Consider the following 19,900-nt stretch of genomic DNA (forward strand, 5'->3'; position numbering starts at 1 on the left):
GGAAGTGCAAGGAGAGAGCATTTTGATGCAAATGGGTTTTATGCACAATTGACTGTGGGGAAATTTGCAGGACATCAACAGCGCTTGAGTTGTAAATGAGCCCTAAATTATCAAATATTAAATTTTTTCCACTCTTAACAAAAAAAATCACTTTTGTTGATTTTTTTTTTTTTTACTAAACACTCCAGAACTCAATTCTGCCATAACCCATTATTCTTATTCTATAAGCATCTGTATTGTGCCAGAATCATATAAAATGCTTCTTTGGTATGAAAAATGTAACCAATTATTAATAACAAGGATTATCTCAGATGTTTGGTTATGCAAAAGATAGATTCATTTCTGTAGTTCTGGTGAAACAGAAATACTAGCTACGAGTAATCTCTAAAAAGAAAATTATAGTGCTGAAAATACAGTAAAACAAACATGGAGCAACATTATTCATTGGAACTGCTCACTGCTGCCTCTATTGGATAACCTGGGCTATGCAGCATTTGTGTTTTCAGAACTCGGTAATGGCATTTTGGTTGCATCTAACACAATATGTATGCTGTATATTTTAGCTGTCTCACATTACATTTACATAGTATTCACTAATATTAATTTAACAGTCATAATAATAATAATATAGTCTTGGAAGACTGATAGAGAAGAACTATTGAAAACAGAATCCTGTGTAAAGAATATCTACAAATAGGCAAATAGTTATTTTTACTGCCATTTAAACTGTGCAGAACAGCAGTTCTTTTTAAACAGGTATGGGATCCATTATCTTGAAACCCATTATTCATAAAACTCTGAATTATAGTAAAACTATCTCCCTTAAATCACATTTAAAGGGGTACTAATCCCTGGTGCACTGCTCAACCAAACTTTACTCAGTTGTTGCTGGACTACAAATACCAGAATAATATAACATATAATAAGGTTGTGTCATCTGGGAGCTGTAGTCCAGCAACATCAGGGTTTTATTCTTAAAGCAATATTGCACAATAGAACTTTTCCTAAACTTTTCACCAAATCTCCAGGGCCAGCGACTGCATTAAAATGCAAAAAATCCTCCAATAAGAATCCCAGCTGATCTGTGTAAACCTGGCTCCCTGTTCTTTGTTCCTGCAATTGGAGTTGGGATACCTGACAGAATCAGAATCAGTGTCTCATTGGTCACTTCTCTTGCCCTTATAATGAGGTTTTTAGTCAGTAGAATGCTCATTGGTGAATTTTCCTGCATTTATAATTACGTTTTTTGACAACTTCTATAGCAAAACTAGGAGGCGCAGGGGCACTTGGTTTACAATCCCTTTAAGCAAATAATTCTAATTCTAAGAAAACAATAGCTTGTACTTGATCCCAGCAAGTTATAATTAATCCTACTTAATTTATGCAATATTTAAATAATTTTTGGTAGTATGATTACATTACATTTCATTACATTAACATTTATTTATAAAGCACCAACATATTCCGCAGCGCTGTACAATAAGTGGGTTACATACATTGGACATACAGAGAAACATATAAAGCAATCAGTAACCGATACAAGAGGTGAAGAGGGCCCTGCCCAAAAGAGCTTACAATCTACAAGTGAAGCCTTATCTGGAAAACCCTGTGTGCCAAGCATTCTGGATAACAGGTACTATACCTCATACTAAGTAAATCGTTTAAAGCAGTCAGCATTTAAATGCCCAAAGTGCTTTGTGTGTATGTGTTTGTGTACAGTGCTTCTTCTCATTGTGGGCTGGCTCTGCACAGAGCACCATTATTTGAAATACAGGTCCTGGTATAAGATGACATGCCCCCACCTCCCCGAGGAATGGCTTGCTGATCAATAATGACTGAATAGAAGGGGCTGGCTGGAGGGACCCTGGCCATCAGCATTGTAACACGGAGCTCTCTGGGGTAATTACATTACACTGAGTGTATGGGGCTCTTTCACTATCAGGAGGCAATTGACAATCGGGAGAGCCATTTGATGTTTTTGACAGCTGTTTGGAGGTGGCACTGTTTCTCCTCTGTGTTGATCCTGTTGCCAATGGCAACTGCACCACCAGCTCTGGAACTTGGCCTGGGGCTGTTTTGGTTACACTAAAGTTTTTCGCTTCAGCTCTGCCAGAATTAAATGGTGACTTCACCAGCACTGAGAGCTAAAATGAGAAGGAGGGGTGGTGAGCAGGGAGAGAGGAGTGAGAGGGCCAGAACATTACATCACCATCTGGAGTAGAATCAAATGGGAAGGATATGAGTCACACAGGCTAGTTAAGTGTTGGCTCTGATTCTACATACACTCATTCCAGGGCTCTCGTGTTCTGCGCCTCAGCAGGGAATACAGAACCAGTGATGTCCATGAGGTTTGTCTTTCATTTTTTACCATTTTTAAACATTTAAATATTTGTGCACTTTAGAACTTACTTGTGATCCTTTTGATGCCGCCGGTACTTTTTTTTAACTTTTTTTTTTTGTGGTCTGTGAGAAGTTTGTGGAGTTTGCTTGGCTGTAGTACCTTGCTGGGATGCCGGAGCAGTGCATTGCACATTCCTATCACACATGCCTTGTCATTAGTGGGTTAATAAGAAAGAGCCAATGGATGCTTGGTGATGTAATGCTGGCTCTGCAGGGCAGTTAAGCAATGTGAAAGTTTGAGAGGTCATAGCTGCAAAGTAGTTACCTGTCCTCCTGGGGGGTTCCGTTTATTATCAGTATCAGGAACATGAACTAGCTTTAGCCTGCACTCGCTAATTGTTTACAGGCTTCACCCTTTATCTGCTATTAGGAAAGTTCTGTTATATTCCTGCTTTGGAAAATACCAAGAGAGAGACAATATTATCACAGCTGCAGATTATTTTCTGCACAGAACTCCGAGTATTAAATGGTTTAAAACAGGCACCTTAACCTGACGCAAGGGGGGAAGTTGAAAGTTTTGTTAATCCGAAAAGTATTGCAAAGTGTCATTAATTGTCCTTCAACAACAGATGTAACCCTGTGTATGCCAAAAAAAAGCCTCTCCTGTTGCAGAGATAGACTTATAATGGGGATCTGTTTTCTATAGAAGCAACATGATTTCATAATTGTATGGAGCCATAAAAAAGAGCTATCCTAAAAGTTCAGATACTTATAATATCAGAGGAGATCAGGTTTCTGCTTTCGGATTACTTTTCAGTTCTCCATTCCCTGGTTTCACGGAATGTTTAGAAGTTGTTTTACTCTGAACAATGAATCACCTGAGCCCCGTCAGGCTCACTAAGGAGGCAGCATGTATTTGGGTCCATACGTGGGTTCCTTGGATTCTGCAGTTACTGCTCATTGTTCCCCATTTTGTAAGAATGAGAAGTTTCAGACTTGAAGTGACTCAGTTGTATTGACGTCATTTAATTTGAGAATCTAGGTATTCAAATACAGAATACAAGATATATAACTTCTGCTCAGTCTTCTGTCATTTTCCAAAGGCCCAATATGATCTGGTACAATATCTAATACTGATTCTGTCAATACACCCAAATAATGTCTTAAAAGGGATGATGGTATTTACAGTGCAACACCAATTCTTTGCATGATGTTTGCAAAAAGTTCTTGGCTGGCTGTATTTTAGAAATTGCGCCCTGAGCAGGGAGCTATAAATACAACTAATTTAAAAATTCTACCAGTGTAGAACTTTAATAATTATATAATTTAATTGTAATTGTATATTATATATAATCCTTACTGTAGATGGCCAATATTTTATGGGAAGTTACATAGTGGATTTTACAGCTGGATGGAATCCCCCACAACCAGCAGATCAGAAATATGTATGTTTAGGATATAGCAGTGGAACTATGGCACAACTTTTCTTTGCAGTTTTGTAGACTTTGCCAGGAAGAGGTTATTTTCAGGATTCATATATTTATGAATTTACGTATCCAATGAGAATTTTAGCTGAAGGCATTAGTGGAATCCCCCATTAACAAATGATGTGCTGCCCATGATTTTGATGCAAAAGCAATAGAATCTAGTTAATGTATGTATTGCCAGTGAGAAATCCCAGACAGGCATGTCATAAAAATCCTTGCCTGCTTGTCCCTGGGGACAAAATATAACTTCTTTTCAAGAGGCAAATATTCCTGCTTTAGAACCAAGGGGGTTAAATTCCAGCTATCCCAAATCAAATATGTTAGAGCTGGCAGAGAGACAAACCTACATCTTGTTACTTGTTACTTCCCTGTTCATCAGGTTCTTCTATGTACTTTTCTGCTGTTTTGGCTTTAGAAAATGTGTAAGAATGTCATTCACATAAATTACACATTGACTAACGAATAAGCACATAGCTGCCCTTTTTTATGAATCCAAATTAAAGAAAAATTACTTCTTCAAGCAGCAGCAGCAGCAGCAGCTAAATTCCTCGAAGCTCATTGCTGTGACACATTGCTGTCCAAACATGAACTTGTCTTGCAAGGGGGGTGAGAGGGGTTGTGCGCTGAGAGTAAATTGTCTGCTAAACAAGTTGTGCCTGGTGTAAACACTGCCATAATCAGTTGCTTGAAGGGAAATAATTCCTAGCACTGAAATCAGTTTCATTTGAAATCATTTTTGGACTTCTTTTGGGATACTGAAGTCTTGTCATGTTGTCTTGAGTACTTAAAGAAACCTTTTCTGCATAGGATTTTGTCTACCTACTGTCTTCAGACAATAATACTGCCTTAGTTGCACACACATGGTGATACCAGCATACAAATGGCTGCTTGTTTGTTGCTTCTTCTGATTGCTATTGATATTGAACTCCCCACAGTGGGTCTCCAGGTTTAGCGCTGGTAATTTCACCCACATTGACTAAACTCCATTCAATCAAACCTGACTGACATCACTTATACAATTAAGAAAATTGCCCCCTATTCCTACGTGGCTGTGTGTAGGTGCTTCAGTTTCAATGAAAAGCTCTGATTCCTGGAATTAGTAAATTAATTCTACTAATGTCACTAAAAAATATGGCGTGTTCTTTTTAAAAGTTTCCCTTTTCTTTGAATTGTATGTATCTATGCATGTATATTTTATAAACCCAGTCCTGCACAGCAGGAAGTAGAATATATCCAAATAATTCTAAATTAAAACAGAATTTTCCCCAGGAAATAAAAAACATTTCTTTGAAAATAAATTACAATTTATATTGTATTAATTAAAAACAATGAAATCTGAGTTTCAGTATTTTTGCCACTTTGGAATAGAAGACCTCTTATTACTGAATTCTTCTAATAACCTCACCAAAAACCCATGTTTAATAATTTTATTTGAATTAGACTTAATTGCCACAGATTTTACTGATGCACACTTGGGTTTAAATATATATTAGTGTAAGAAGAACGTGAGAAAAAAATTTGAGGAAAAGTTTTGAGCACAATTACAACTGTATTCAATAAACTGTGTATGAATTTTCAATCTGTGTTTAACATATGATTTATCAATGTCCAGTTACGGGACCCTTTATCCAGAAACCCGTTATCCAGAAAGTTCCAAATTACATTGTTAATAATAATAAAACAGTAGCTTGTACTTGATCCCAACTAAGATATAATGAATCCTTATTGGAGGCAAAACAATCCTATTGGGTTTATTTTATGTTTAAATGATTTTTTACTAAAGTTATGGTAAGGTGATCCCAAGCATTCTGGGTAACAGGTCCCATACCTGTACATTCAATAATGTATTCTGTATAAACTTCTCTAGTTATAAAACGGTACTTTCTGAAGAATTAGAAGCAAGTCACAAGTCTGCTTAATCATATAGATTTTTAAATGAACTCAGGGTTGGGCTGGGCCAGCAGGGCACCAGGAAAAAACTGGGTGGGTCCTGCTCCCCCGTCAACTCAGACCTGTGAGGGGTTTTATGTTGTAACTGGCATGGGGGCAGTAGTCTCAGTGGGCCACGGACACCCACGTGGACCACAGCTATCTCCTTTTTCTATCTATAGGTTTTTTTGATGATGATGATGATGATAACATGCCCTGTTACTTCTGAGACAAAGTATTTTTTAATCTCAAGAATTTTGTTCCCTGTTATCTCAAAAGCATTTGTGGTTAGCGAAATGGAGGGAGCTTGAGCCAATATTCCAGAGAAGAGGCTAAAGGGTAATTGAGCTGGCATGTGTGGCATACTAAAATAATAGGGTCCCTTTCCCTTGCGAGCACAGTCGCCCTGGAGCTACCGCCACTTCCTGACCAGCCTAAAAAATTGTGCACAGACATCATTTGGACGCCAAATGTAAGAAATGACTTGGCAACTGCACACATATTTTGTTTCTTTCATTTTGTCAAATCAGACACAATTGCATCAGATGTATCTTTCCCTTGTGACTGCAATGACTGTGAAAAAACTGCATTGTGAGAAAAAACATGGCTATTGCATTTGGAATTGCACTTTGCTCACTGCACTTTGCTCACTGACATAAATGAGCGCTAAACCTCATTGCCACTTTTTGCAAAACTTTATCACTTACCTCCACAGTGCAGTGTATACTGACAAATCTACTGGCTCATATATAAACTAATCTTATTAATGATGGAACAAACTGTGTTTTGATGTCACTCTGCACATGGCACAATGCAACATGCCACAGCATTGGTGCTTCCCATCTCTTATAGCATACCATGACCTTGTCTATCTGTTAGAAGAGGACTAAATCCCAGTTTATAAGAAAGGTTCTTAAAGTATAAAGGTATCAGAACTTATTGTGTGTACAAAACACACACTGCCATATTGTTTACTGAAGCATCATGCGTGGACAGCTATAGCAATAGCTCTATTTATGTAATATCATTAGCTGGTGCTTTGCAAATGCTCTGTTAATGCAAGAGATACAGCAGCTCCTATTCATATGCGAAAATATACAGAGAATGAATGTTCTGTGCACACAGAATCCAATGGCCCTTTATGGAAAATAAAAAGTAGGATGGCAGCTAATTTGCCCTTTTGCCCGAGGCTCCAACATGTAACTGTAAAATCTGTGGGTCATAGCCTGCTGCTTAAATTTTGTAGCTTTGCCGTCAGACAACGCTTATAATACGGTTAATTGTGGCACGCAGGGTGGAGTTGGGGGGTATTTAATAACCAGCCATTTAGTAAAACATGTAAAATGTATTCGTTTTCTAAGAAAATAAGAAGCCATTTTTAATGTAGAATGTGAGCTGCAGGCTAGGGATAGCAGCCTGTTTTTTTTTTTAATGTTAAATGTCTAATTAAATGATATCCGACAATATCAGCATAAGAAATAAATGGCATTTTATCCTGAAGTTGGATCTTGGCAACTGCAATATCCCTCTGGGTCCTATCATAAAAACTCCTATATAAAAACCCCTGAAATCACTTGATCATTATAAAAACAACAAAGCGATGAATACTTTATTACCATCAATCACCATCACTAAAATTACATTCTTCTACCCCTTGCAAAAAGAAAACATTATTGTGTTTATGTAACATTTTTCTCTAAATTATTATTTAAGAAGTCACAATAAACTCAGCTTATCAGGAGACCTGAGGGGTTTCTTGAAGTGATACTGACACTTCTGGTCAAAGATAGTAATCATTACAGTATCACTTCCAAAGGAGGCACTTTATTGATTTTTTTCCTAATTCCCCCAACCCATCACCAAACCCATTGCTACTGGAAAGTCCAACACTCGGCCATGGCTTCATTCAGCTCACTGGGCTGGGGCCTGGGAATGGCAGAAATGATCTAATAGCACATTCTCCAGCCTATTAAAGGATAGTGCTATCCCCAGCACAGTGAAACAGATAGAAGGGGTTCCATGCACTGCTAAATTTTGTTAAATGAACTACAGGGTTGGGGGAAGTTTAATGGTTATTTGTAACAAAATATTATTGAGGGCCTTCATTGGAAGTAATACTGAAATGATTCCTTTCCTTATTAGGAATATATCAGTATAATTTTAATGGAATACTTTGAGGATCATTTACAGGAGTAAGCAAATGTCTTAAAAAGGTGCAAATTTGGTGCAGCATTATTTAAATTCCTCTAATTTAGCTTATCATCACCCCCTTAAAAGAGAAGGAAAGGCAAAGTGACTTGGGGGTGCCAAAATGTTAGGCACCCCCAAGTGACTTAAATTGCCTACCTGTTACCCCGGGCTGGTGCCCCTGTATGGAGAGAACAGCACCAGCCCGGGGTACCTGCAGTGCTTCCTCCTTCCTGTATCGCTGCGCGCGCATGCGCAGTAGAGTGAATAGTGGAACTTTAACAGAGAAGTCGGCTTTTCACTCTACTGCGCATGCGCCTGTCGCTTAGTTGTTGCAAAATGAAGGAGGAAGCGCTGCACTACAGGTACCCAGGGCTGTTTTTTTTTTCCTAACAGGGGCACCAGCCCGGGGTACAAGGTAAGCAATTAAAGTCACTTGGGGGTGCCTAACATTTTGGCACCCCCAAGTGACTTTGCCTTTCCTTGCCCTTTAAGAAATGATACAAACCACCCTTATTTCCTGTAAATTGCACTTACTGTGGCAGTGCTAGGACAGACACATGCATGCATGTATGTAGATTAAAAGCTTAGTATACCCAGAAGCAGAATCCTTCTAATCTCACCTGAGGTGAGGTACATACAGGCCCAGACTGGCATTCTGTGGATTCTGGCAAATGCCAAAGGAGCTGCTGTAAGATGCCATAGACAGACACTATTTACTGGGCTGGTGGGGGGCTGTTTGGACTGTACTTGAAGTGCCAAGGCCTATTTTGAATCCCAGTCCAGGCCTGGGTACACAGGCTTACTGATATCTTAGTTGATGGTATTAGACAAAGCAGAAGATGAAGCATGGTGACAAGGATGCACCCCATATGCTGCAGCACCTTACACTAAATGGCTTTAATAATATAAATACCAAAAATAAATTCTAAATACACAGCATTAGAGATCGAGTGAGTAATGTTTATCCAGATTCTTAATGTAACAGTAAAGCTTAATATGCCCATATGGCATGTTATAAGGCCCATATGTACTGAAAATGTTTTTATCTTATTGATATTAATATCTACTCAGCCCACTCTTTTAGGGGGTGGGGGTTATATTTACATTAGAGGATAAGACGCTTCGACTGCCAGCACCTTTTCCCTCAGTGCTACTGAGTGAGTATTTGAGAACACTGCCGTTGCTCTCAAAGTGATACCTTGACGTGCAATATATGTCTGCCATTTCCCATTCTACTGAATGAGAAATGGCTGTGTCCACTTTCTGGCAGGAGTGAAGCAATACAACACTATGGGGCAGATTTATCAAAGTATTTTGGATTCTGACCTGTCGTTCTTTGATGAATGTGGCCCTATATGCAGCGTCGGACTGGGACCTCAGGGGCCCACCAGAAAACCTTAGACCACTAAGGCCCACTCTCCTTTCCTCCCCCAACCTCTTTATTCTCCCAGTCTCTTTATTTACATGCTAGCATCTATTCTTCCATCTATTTCTCCTCTTTGTTCCCATTCAGAAATAGGGAATTACCATGAAGCAGGCCAAATTATCAGGAGCAGGAGGCCCCACTGACACCTGGGCCCACCGGGAGTTTTCCTGGTAGTGGGCCAGTCCGACACTGCCTATATGTGCTATTATGCTTAAAAACCTAATTGAAAAACCTTTTTAGGTCCAGAAAAAACTTGTGACAGGACCTTTCACATGTATAATATTGTATATCATTGCGCATTATTTCTGTTAGATTTGTCTCTGCAGTGTTCCTTTTCATACTGCACAGTGCTTGAAATTAACATTTTGGGGCACGTTTACTAATAACTTTTATTTTTCAAAAATCAACTCATTTCCATGAATGTCCTAAATTTACTGAAAGTCAGCGGGAGAAAACTTGCAGAAAACTTGCAGCACCTTACTGCGACTTTGTGATATTTGATGTTTTTAATATTTTTTTTTAATTGTCGACCAGAAAATGTGAATTTTTTGAGTCTTTGCTCAAAAACCTGCATCAAAAATCCAAAACCTCTAAAGTTTCAAGACAAAAGAAGGATCTTAAAGGAAGGGAAGGGACTGCTGCCATTGACTTGTACATGATCTTGGCAAGTTTTATCTGGCAAATTATCAGGTTTTTAGCCAATCAAATGCATTGTAAATCGTGAAAAAATCACTTTTTTCTGTGTCTTAGCGCTAAAAATCCAAATCAAGAAAAAAAAAAATCCTATGGTTACTAAATGGGCCCTTTTATGTCACCTTCACAAACAATATCTTATGGCACCCTAGCTAGTTTTGGTGACAAACAGTCTGTCTGCATTACTCCCTTCCCTGTCCGCCCCCTCCAGCTATCTTATCAGTTCTCTGTGGCTTTCTGCTGTGCCTCATTAGCTATATTATAAAGGATTTCCTGGTTCGTATGAGCAGGAAGTCTGGTGTGTGAAAACCATTGCTTCCTCCAGCAACATGTCTATCGAAAATATCCTCATCTAAGTGAAAAACAAGAAAATGATTTATGGCGTTAACCAGTTGTTTCCACTTGAGTGAAAGTGATCAGATCTTGCTATTCTTCAAACAAATGCAAACTCCCCACTGAAATAGATTCTAATACAGATTAGCAAAATCTTATATTTTTTATGGGAGTCCTGTGGTAAAAAGCAATTGCTTTTTCTCTGTAATTATTATACCGTGCCGTGTACTTCATGATTTAAATGGTTTGTTAGTAGTTTAAGGCATGGTGCGACAAACCTTAAATCCAGAAAACACCAAGTCCCAAGCATTCTGGGTAAAATAAAATAAAAAAATATCCTAAACAAAAAAATCACCTACATTCTATTCCTTCCTATTCTGACTTTCACTCATTGATAAATACACTTCTACAAATTGTATGGTTTTTATGTATTTAGTGCTAAACTCACATTTTGATAAATCTGCCCCTATATATCTAGTACAGCAAGAGAGCAAATATGATACATAGGGAAACCTCTTCCCAAAGAACTTACAGTCAAAGAGAATAGTTTATAAATTACAGGTCAAGTCACCTTCGTTCATTCTGTTAGGATTTATGGCTGATATTCTAGCTTTGTGAAAGAGTATTCTGACCACAGCGTTTCAGATTCCTATAGGAAACCCATCGTTTACATGACTGCAGAATTTTGAATCCCTTAACCCAAATATTTAGATTAAGGTTAAAACATAGGATTTCCAACAGAACAGCAGCCCCAATTTACAGACCTGACTCACTTAAGACATGGATTAAAACAGTTTGCTGCCCGCATTACCCAATACAAACAGACAGCAAGCCAACTTCCACCCTGGCTTAGATAAGTTGGGCGTGAAGTTCAGAGATATTGTTCCCTACACGTCGAGTATGATAGTGCTATGAGTTAAATTATTTCAGTATTACTTTAAAGGGATTCTGTCTTGATTTTTATAGTGTACTTTTTATTTCTAAATGACACTGTTTACATAGCAAATAATTCACTCTACCATTAAAAAATTCATTCTTTAACCAATAAATTTATTTTTTTTTAGTTGTAATATTGGTGTGTAGGCGCCATCTTAGTGCATTGTACATTGTGAGTCTGAGCTTTCAGAAGGAGACAGCGCTACACGTTAGAACTGCTTTCAGGTAACCCATTGTTTCCCCTACTCCCATGTCCCAAGCCAGACTTGGATTCCTACTATTGAGTGCTATTCTGATATCTACTTGGAGCTGCAAGGATTAATGTAACTATTTGGTATTAACATGTACCATATTATTGGGCCAAGGCTAGGCCACACCCTTCCACACTTTAATATAGTGTTAGGAAATGGGTGGTACTTTCATCTTGTCCTGCAGCATCTGCCCTAAGTGGATGTCTCCAGGAAGCCTGGAATCCACATGGCCCAGAAGGTTAGGCCCTAAGGGACAAATACCCTTAAAGGGACCCCGTTATTGAGGTAATAGCAAGTGTAGTATATCTCTGGTTATAGTATGTTTAGAAATGTGAGACAGTCAGACTTATTTAGTAAGGGCAGTTTCTGGCTCCAACTAGGAAGTTAGCGGATTAGTCTCCTTTACAGGCTATGCTGCCTTATTGTAGAACCCACTGTTAAGACACAGGTATCAGGCTAGTGCTTATCCCTGATCCATTGGCTGTTTGGGATCTGGTCCAATAAAGTGAACATCCTAAGGAAAGAACTATTTCCCAACACTATCCACAGTGGTGCAGAACTGTTCCATATCTATTGTACTATCTACTGAGTCTGCCTTGCTTTAACACCTCATGTGCTGTGAGTATAATTGCTGAACCCTGCTATACCATCTTTGTCTGCATTAATAAACCAGTTGTTAATTAGGTAATCAAGAGCTTCTGGCATCCATTTGCTTATTTACTGCATTTTACACTTACAGTGGGAGGTGTAGTTAAACAAAACCCATCATATAGTAACTTCCCGTTAGCGAAGGCCCATCCTGCTGAAGAGGAGTCCATTGTACCACATGCTCTACCCATAGCTGGAATTTGTCTATTTTAGCCAAAAAGGGGTTACACTATCTTTTCATTGTTCTGCTGATTGGCTTCTGGGAGGGGGGTGATATTACTCCAACTTGCAATGCAGTAGTAAAGTGTGACTGAAATTTATCAGAGCACAAGTCACATGGCTGTAGCACCCTGGGAAATGAAGAATATGGCTAGCCCCATGTGAAATTTCAAAATTAAATCTTGAAAAAATCTGTTTACATTTTTGAAAAACATATTATAATGCAGGATTCTGCTGGAGAAGCTCTATTAATGAAAAACAATGATGCTAAAACATCCAGGCTAGTAAGAATGAATACTGTACTATTCCCACTAAACATGGAAAAAAAATTGAAAAGTTGTTTCATTCAACTTCATGATTTGCCCTATTTATTTACAGCTGGGAAGGTATTATCATGTTTCAGCACCAAATCGAATATACACACAGTGTTTTAAATAATAAAAAAGATATGCTTAACCCAATAAAGATGTGGTGCTTATTTCCAGAAAAAAACCCACTGGCTCTGAACCAAAAGAAACCTAAATATTTTGCCAGCAGTTTGCAGTTTAAAGTAATCCCCACATATTTCCCCTCTTTCTTATATCTCTTCCTAAAACATATGCCTGTATCCTCAAACACAAGCCACCAGAGAACTGGCGGATTGTAAGATAAAGGCTTGGGTTAAGAGGTTTATTGTTTCAACAGAATCAGGGTTTATTCGTTCAAGATGCTAATAATTGTAGCTTGACTAATCCGGAGAGATAGATGTTTGAGCCACATGCAGCCTATAATGCCTGTACTCGTTTATTCAATGCGACAGGATTACAGGGCAGAGGAAATTACACAAAAAGAATCAGTGGAGATTTCGGTGACATACACGATTTGGTAGGGCCTGCTCTGGGCCAAGGCAGTGGGTCTGCGAGAGAAAGGGCTGGAAATGATAGTTTTACATTAATGACACACATTCACATGAAAAATAGAGGGGGAGTGTGATAAAAGGTACAGTAAACTACAGCAACCAATCAGCTGTTTGCTTTCAAACAGGTGACAAGTAAATGCTGATTGATTGCTGTTGGTTACTACACCAATAGCAAACTTTATACCTAAGATATCGTTGATATTTTCTTTTACATTATTTTTCCAGTGCCTGGTTTGTCAACTGGGTGCCCAGAGGCCGCCCCCTCACTTTTTCCTTACATTACATTTGATCAAGGTCTAGTAACCTATAGCAACTAATTACAGGTTTGCCTTTAGTAAATTCTAATTGATGGATTGTTGCTACGAGTTTGTAGACTACCTGCAAGCTTTCATTTCTACACTAGTGTCTTTATGAAAATGCTGACTGGGGAGTTCTGTCCCCATCTACTGTTTTGTTCCTTTTCTTATTAAAGGGGTAGTTCTACTTTAACATTAATTTAGTGTAGTTATAGAATAGTCAGTTCTGAAACAGTTTTTATCATTCTTTATAGATTTTGAATTACTTACCTTTCTTTTCTGCCTCTTTCAAGCTTAAAGTTTAAAATGCTGTCTGGTTGTTGGGGGTCAACCAACAAAACTATTGTTCTGTGATGCTACAGTTTTATTGGAATTGTTACTTTTTATCTATTTAGGGTCTATTCTATTCATCTGTCGGTGGTGTCATTTAAACTATTGCCTGGTTGCTAGGATAGATTAATTTAGACCAAATGCAGATTGTCTTAGAGTATACCGGTATATATAGTAATAAATGTAATATGAAGGGGAACTGGCCCTTCAATGAGTTAACCTGTGAGATCAATGTAATGCATATGGTGCATGGCCATTTTTAACATCCAGGGAAAACTGACTCTACTGGCAACAAAAAAAGAACAGCAGCTACTTTCCAGTTAACCCTTCTTTTAGTAAGAAGCATCTATATTTTATTTGATGGAGCATATAGAAGGCACACTGAGCTACTAGTAGCAGCTATTTGTCGTGGCTACTAAAATGGACAATGCTGATCATTTACTGATAACTGTCTCTACTTGTGTTTTAGCAGAGACAATTCTCAGTATTGTCTATGGCAGGGTATTTTTAGAGTTTAGTAGCCTTGAAAAAGTAGCTGCTACTAGTAGCCCAGTGTGTCTTCACCGTAATACAACTCAAATTAGGTATCAAAGTTTTATAAATTAACCCTTAGGATATGCCCAGACCAAATCTGTTCCTTGTTTGTCATGTGACTGCTCACAAATCACAATCGAAGACAATACAATTTGTTCCTCTTAAGGTGGCCATACACGCACCGATATTATCGTACGAAACCTCGTTTCGTACGATAATTGGTGCGTGTATGGCATGTCAGCGAGCCGACCGATATCGCAGGAAGCTGCTGAAATCGGTCGGCTCGCCGATCGGCCAAGTTAGAAAATTTTGATCGGGCGCCATAGAAGGCGCCTGACCAAAATTCTCCCTTCAGAGCTGAATCGGCAGAAGGAGGTAGAAATCCTATTGTTTCTACCTCCTTACCTGCCGATTCAGCCCTGAATGGTGTGTGGCGGATCTGACGATGTTTCGTGCGACCGACGGTCGTACGAAACATCGTGAGATCGCCACGTGTATGGCCAGTCGGTCGCACGAAAAATCGTCAGATCCGCCACACACCATTCAGGGCTGAATCGGCAGGTAAGGAGGTAGAAACAATAGGATTTCTACCTCCTTCTGCCGATTCAGCTCTGAAGGGAGAATTTTGGTCAGGCGCCTTCTATGGCGCCCGATCAAAATTTTCTAACTTGGCCGATCGGCGAGCCGACCGATTTCAGCAGCTTCCTGCGATATCGGTCGGCTCGCTGACATGCCATACACGCACCGATTATCGTACGAAACGAGGTTTCGTACGATAATATCGGTGCGTGTATGGCCACCTTTAACCTCTTTATTTTGACCCATAATTTGTCTCCGATTATGAATTTATGGAGGAATCGGTATTTAGCTAAAGACAAAGATTAGGATTCAGTGCATCCCTAGTGGTAATGTCAGTGAGATCAGTAAGAGCAGTTGTATGGTGACACAATAAAACACTAAAGCTTGTAGACTTACAATAGAAGTGTCATGGTTATAAAGGGGTAAAAAGGCAGAACCACTGAAATTTGTGTTACTGAGTTTTCTTAAATTATTTCTAAAACTTCAGCTTTGATGGAAATGGTTCATTTCTATAGGACTAAAAGGCAAATGATTTGTATGTTGGTGAAATGGAGTGAACGGGATTACAAAGCACCATGGGATGATCACCAGTTATTTACACCTGTCAGTGACGGCTATGAGGGGAGACACTTGGGTGTACTATTGCTCCTCAATAAATTGCTTCTCATGGCACAACATTATTCTTTAAAGGAAAACTAAAGATGTAGGGCAGAAATTTATACAGTATGTTTTTGGCTTCTGTGCCAGCCCAAGGCAACCACAGCCCTTTAGCAGGGAAGATCTGTGCCCCCAATGATGCCCCAGTACCCCACCATCTACTTTTCTGCTGATTCCCTGCACATGCTCTGTGCTGCTGTCACTTACTGAGCTTAGGGACCCACTCACAATATATACTGTATATATAGAATATACATTTTACAATATTAGACTGATTACTAATTAATATAGATAATTAGTACATGGCAGCTCTGAAACCACTGCAATAATCATCAGAATGTAATAATCAGTCATGTAGCATTATATGACAGCCGAACCTTATTTTCTGCGTGATCATTTGAGACGACCCCTAAGCTTATCTCATCAGCAGCCCCAGAACAGTCATTGCTGAAGATCTTATCACAGAAAAGAGAAATTGGTTGGAACTGAAAAGTATCTTTTAAGTCATTTTGGTACCATTACTAGTATAAGCCAGACAGTTTTATCCTTCTCTAGTTTATATATAAAGTAGATAAATTTAATGTGTTTCATCAAAATGGTTTTCTGCTACACAGACTGAAGCTGGAAATGGAGGAAGTGATACAAAAATACACTTTTCTCTGTCACTTTCTACACAGTTGTTTATTTTTTTAATTAAAAAGTACATTGAGGTGGCTGCAAAATCACTAATAAAAAATGGCTTTGAACCAGAGTTAGTTTAGTTAAGGCACAGTGTTGCTAGTAAATCGACTGAGATACTCAGCTGGCTGTACTTAGTTGGTTTCAAGTCACTTTATAGCTCTGGACAAATTGTTTTTTGGATTCAGTTCGGTATTTAGCTTTTGTGGAGACTTTGGTACAGGTATGGGACCTGTTAACCAGCTCAGGACCTGAGGTTTTTGGATACGGGGTCTTTCTCTATTTTGGATCTTCTTACATTAAGTCACTAAAAATAATGAATTAAACCAAATAGGATGGTTTTGCCTCCAGTAAGGATTCATTATGTCTTTGTTAGTATCAAGTACTGTTTTATTATTACAGAGAAAAAGGAAATCACTTTTAAAAAATATGACTTATTTGAATAAAATAATACAAATGGAATCTATGGGTGGTTTTTCTGGATAAGATAGTGGATCCTGTACCTGTATTCCTCAGATTTAAAAAAACATTGTTGGATGTTGTTTAGTAATGAGCAAATCCGTCCTGTTTCGCTTCAGCAAAAATTTTTTGAAACTTTGGAAAAATTCATGAAATGGGAAAATGTTGTGCGTCAAAAAAAATTGACGTAACATTTTTTTTTGCATGCGTGCCAATTTTTTTTTTTGTCAAGCGACATATTTTTCCACAGCAAATTTTTGCTCCCATTTTGTGAACAAAATCCGCCGATGGCCAAACGCGGCAATTCACTTCAAATCCATGCCTGCCGAAAAATTTCACTCATCACTAATTCTGTTACTTTACAGTGCATTTGAAACCACTATTCACATCAGAAACTATTTAAATTTGCCCCATTGTCATCAATAAATAAATTCAATAAATTAGTCAGTTAAAAAGATTAGTTCTGAAACATCTAACTTGGTGTAGAAACCCTCCCTGCCTCTCTCTCAAAGGGACTTTTTAAAAGGCACCCATGGCGGCAATGTCTCATCAGATGGCTGTAGTTGCTGTGTATGTAGCTTAGAGCCTGTGATGCAATATAAACCTAACTTATAAATACACTGCATTATCACACCAACATTTATTATTTTACTCCTGTCTTTACCATGTAAATTATTGGCAGAACAATTCATTTATGTAAACATATAGGTTCCATTTTTATCCTCAAGGCCTGTAATAACTACATTTACAAACCATTATTTGTTTTAATTTGCCTTGGAAACTTGCCATGAAGCCATCCCCCACTTAGCCAAATACTGAACTTTACATTTAAATGTAGTATATAAAGTATAAAATTCATAGCTTAAAAAGTTGAACAAGAAACAAGTGAATGTATAGAAAATAAATATAATTATATTAAAAATCCTTAATTTTAAAACTACATGTATCATATTGTGTCAGTATAAATAGTGGTATTGAAATCAGAATTTTCTTTTGTGGAAATTAACCTCTGTTTTGTGAATGTAATTAGGGCAATTGTATGAAAGTGTCCCTCAGTAAGCTCTTCTTGACACAGGTATATACTGTAGCAAGGTGTGGTAAATTAAAAATTAGGAAAAAAGACTTGAAAGTATCTTTAGGTGATTTTAGAAACTCACATGCATCTTATGCCCAGAGCATGGTTTCCATTTGAAAGGTCCCAAACTTCTAAGTCCCAATTTCACTGTGCAAGGAAGCAGTGACCCAGCTACCTTAAAGTCTATAGTGAGTTGGGCCTGGAAAATAGTGAAATAGATTGCTACATTTTTCATGAGCAATAGAGTAGATCTCACTGGGTTTGCACTACTGTGCTTGCATGAACACAGATTTTTGCAAGGGACACCTGGCACTCTAGTAGGAAGGTAAGTAAAATGCTGGCACAGCGCTGAGTTTTTCCGCCGACTGGTGCAGTTTTCTCACAGACTTTACATGTCTTTTTACAAAAAGTTCCTCTCTTCAGCTTCAGTTCTGCCTAACATTTGGCACCCTCCATTGATTGGACCTTTCCTTCTTCTTTAACCTGGAACTAGCATGTTCCTCAAAACAGATGCTTTGTAATGTGATATGCATGCTGCACATGTTAGATTCCTATAGCATTGTCTCTGGTGCCTTGCTGATTGGAAGGGCTTTCTACTTGTATGAATTCAACTGACCCTTTTTTAAGGTGTTCACCTTCCTTAAAAGTGAGAGCAGCTCTGTTGGGGTCCTAAAAGATTCACACACACACTCGACAGGTTTATGGTTAACCCTATGAGGGCTGTCATCTTCTTCTTTTATGCCATGCGTGACGATCAAAGAGCCAATGGGAATGTAGGATTGAATATGTGCGTTCTTCTCAAAGGTTACTGCTCCTTATGTGTATCACCTCTGGGGGCTTTTTTGGTTTGAAGGATAAGGTTCCTCCTTCAATTAACGTGAACGTGCTGGTATTATTTGAACAACCATGTATATGCCTATGTATGACTGAAGCACTGCCGTGCCAATTTTATGAAAGCAATAAAAAGTATCTATGCAGTGACCTACGATTTGTCCAAGCAATATGTTTCACGTGGCTCAGCTCAGACTGGCTAATGACAGTGCAGCAACGTGACAAGTCAGGGCTATAGATTTGCAGTTTTTCTGGGATTAGCTACAAACTTATTTTTATTTTTGTCTCTAGCCCACGGTACTTATGTAGGTGTGTGCTTATTAAGCCTAGGCCAGCATTGCTGAGTCATCACTTCAATACAGAGCTTTATATGCAAGAGCTGCTATGGCTTAAGGTATTTTATTATGGTTTCGTGAATGGCTGCCTCCAAATTTAAGACTATCATCTTGAAATCATTTTAACTTCCTTTGGTCTTGTTACATGTATGCACTTTATTATACAGGCTTTCCCCTTGGGCTTTCAGTCTGCTCCTCATCTTGTTTCTCTATACATAAACCCTTGTATTAACATAAATACACATAAAAAGCTTATTATCCTCCTTTGTGTCATTTTAGAAATATCTATAGACATGACTTTATTATTTTAGAAAAACATTTTTTTACTTAATCGAATTATAAATTATTTTAAATCATTTTTGTTTGGGAACAGCTAATGGTTTCCTGTGATAGTGATTTCATTGGAAAAAAACGGCAAATGTGATTTTTTTCAAATGTTTTCATTCATTTTCTTTACTGTTAATAATATCTGTTGCAAACTATCCAAAACAAGTACTCTGTATATTTTTTTCTTTTTTGCATGTTTTAAAATGTTGAGGAAAGCTTGCTATGGTTATCTTATATAGAGGTATGGAATCCATTATCTGGAAACCTGTTATCCAGAAAGCTCTGAATTATAGGAAGGCATCTCCCATTTTAATCAAATAATTCAGTTTTTGTTTTGTTTTTTTTAATTGAGTTCCTTTTTCTCTGTGATAATTAAACATTAATTTGAGCGTTGGAGAGGAAAAATGCCTATTGGGTTTATAACATTTAAATTATTTTTAAGTAGCTTT

The 19,900-nt window shown here is 38.1% G+C and overlaps 1 protein-coding gene across 4 annotated transcripts in view; it reads left to right on the plus strand.

The window, feature by feature from the left end:
- The window catches only part of creb5 (cAMP responsive element binding protein 5), a 278,427-nt gene that overhangs the window by 186,449 nt on the left and 72,078 nt on the right, over positions 1-19,900 (plus strand). The window contains exon 1 of one of the 4 annotated variants that reach the window (XM_018094827.2): positions 2,172-2,348. The exons of the other annotated variants lie outside the window; for them this stretch is intronic. Within the exon in view, the coding sequence (XP_017950316.1) occupies positions 2,338-2,348 (11 nt within the window). The 5' untranslated portion in view covers positions 2,172-2,337. Of the gene's footprint in view, positions 1-2,171; positions 2,349-19,900 lie in introns of those variants that run through there. 4 annotated transcript variants of the gene reach the window in all.

Source organism: Xenopus tropicalis, chromosome 6, assembly GCF_000004195.4.
Source record: "Xenopus tropicalis strain Nigerian chromosome 6, UCB_Xtro_10.0, whole genome shotgun sequence".
Lineage (NCBI taxonomy): Eukaryota > Metazoa > Chordata > Amphibia > Anura > Pipidae > Xenopus > Xenopus tropicalis.